The sequence below is a fragment of the Hyposmocoma kahamanoa genome, unplaced genomic scaffold (assembly GCF_003589595.1).
Source record: "Hyposmocoma kahamanoa isolate Upper Pololo Valley unplaced genomic scaffold, ASM358959v1 62, whole genome shotgun sequence".
Taxonomy (NCBI): domain Eukaryota; kingdom Metazoa; phylum Arthropoda; class Insecta; order Lepidoptera; family Cosmopterigidae; genus Hyposmocoma; species Hyposmocoma kahamanoa.
The window spans coordinates 4,951,490-4,953,341 of NW_020653850.1; the positions used below are offsets into that span (position 1 = coordinate 4,951,490).

Sequence of the window (1,852 nt, forward strand, 5' to 3'; positions counted from 1 at the left end):
AAGAATTTATGGCCCTTATTTCATCTCTATTTATATACTCGATCGTTTTAAATCACTTGACGTGTACATCTACCCACTGACACAGTTTTGGCGCATCCTTTCTCTTAGCCACCACAAGAACGTCATTTATATTATATGACATACTCTGGAGAAAGTTGAGGGACAGGGGTGTACCGCCGGACTTGTTAAACGTTTTCCGTTACTGGTACGGACACCAAAGTAACGTCATTAAGTGGGGTAATACCCTCTCTGACGTATATGGGTTGGAGTGCGGGGCGAATGATATCATTATTGAGCTCAACAGTATGCGTGTCGGCTGCCGCGTGGATGGTGTTTGTGTCAACAACATCAGCTACGCCGACGACATGGTGCTGCTGGGCCCGACGGCAAGATCTGTCGAAGAAATGCTGAAGGTCTGTGCTGACTACGCTGCTTCTCATGGTCTTCGCTACAATATTAAGAAGTGTGAATACATTGTCTTTAAGGCCGCCGGTAATAACCTTAAACAATTCCCAGAGATAACCCTAAATGGCATGAACATTAAAAAACTAACTTCTTTTAAATACCTTGGTCATTATGTCACCGACGTCCTTAAAGACAATGCCGACATTGAAAGAGAGCGTAGGGCTCTAGCGGTAAGAGGTAATATGTTGATCCGTAGGTTTTCCCGGTGGACAGAGGAAGTAAAAATAACGCTTTTTAAAGCATATTGTCAAAATTTCTACACCGGGAGCCTATGGGTCAATTACACCAAACGGCCGCTGGAGACCCTACGTGTACAATATAATAATATTTTTAGGATGATGTTGGGGCTGCCTCGTTTTTGCAGTGCGTCGGGGATGTTTACAGAATATGAGACGGATGGTTTTGCTGCCATCCTCCGAAAAAAGACAGCATCCCTGATGCGCAGTGTGCGGGACCTCCCCCATGTGGCAATGCTTCGTAAGGAGGGTGATTTAACCAATTGATGATGTACAAATATTTACTAACACTAGTTTATAAGCTCTTTTTCTATTATTATTATTACTAACAAAACATGGAACTTGTTGTCTGAAATAAAAGTATTTTTTTTTTTATTTATTTCACGAACGCGCAAGCGTGATACGCTTTCTGTGTGTACTTGACCCACAAACTGTACAGCTGTACATATGTATGAATAATAAGGTGATTATGAAGGATGAATCATATTTCATGGAGGACTTTTGGCCGAAGGGTGTCATGTTCCGGCGTTTCCGAGGACGGCTATGGGACAACCACGTTGCGTCACACGTCGCGGTGCATACGTGTAAATATTTTTTTTATCATATTATTACGTGATCTGCGCTCCAAAACACGGATCGTGGATGTAGGCCAACAAGCCGGTGTACTAAAAGGGGACTGGGCGGGTCACGTCTGCCGCATGCCAGACGAGTCGTGGGCGAAGGCCACCACGGAATGGATCCCCAATAATCTCAGTACAGAGTACTAAAACACCGACCTCAAAAGTACGTGGAATTACGTCTATTTGCTAAGTTTTATTGAAATGTCCCCTGGTTCGTCACTATACAGGACTTGACACTGGAGATAATAAAAATCGCTTCTCACTACTCAAAGTATATTGAGAGAAAAACGCCTAGAATTGGAGAAATAGCAAAATCAACCATTAAAGTAATTGCTACTAAATTAAAGTTAGGCGCTATTTATAAAAATGAATTTTCATGCGTGAACAGCCACCCTTCGAGGTGGATGATTTTCTTCAAAATGAAATGGGACCACTATGAAAGTACCCCCTTTCCAACAAAACAATAATCATGAAAATCGGTTGACAAATACCGGAGTTATCGCGTAACATACATACAAAAAAATGAACATA

The 1,852-nt window shown here is 42.1% G+C and overlaps 1 protein-coding gene across 1 annotated transcript; it reads left to right on the forward strand.

The window, feature by feature from the left end:
- The first annotated feature begins 305 nt into the window (after positions 1 to 305).
- On the forward strand, positions 306 to 1,468 carry LOC113229728. Its single transcript, XM_026463409.1, has 2 exons — positions 306 to 642; positions 1,350 to 1,468. Exons 1-2 carry the CDS (start codon positions 306 to 308, stop codon positions 1,466 to 1,468), a joined length of 456 nt encoding a protein of 151 aa, XP_026319194.1.
- Positions 1,469 to 1,852: the final 384 nt, after the last annotated feature.

Coding starts and splice junctions, on each gene's coding strand:
- LOC113229728 (XM_026463409.1), top strand. CDS start 306: ATGCGTGTCGGCTGCCGCGTGGATGGTGTTTGTGTCAACAACATCAGC. Junction 643..1,349: donor TAGGGCTCTAGCGGTAAGAG/GTAATATGTTGA, acceptor TCGTGGATGTAG/GCCAACAAGCCGGTGTACTA.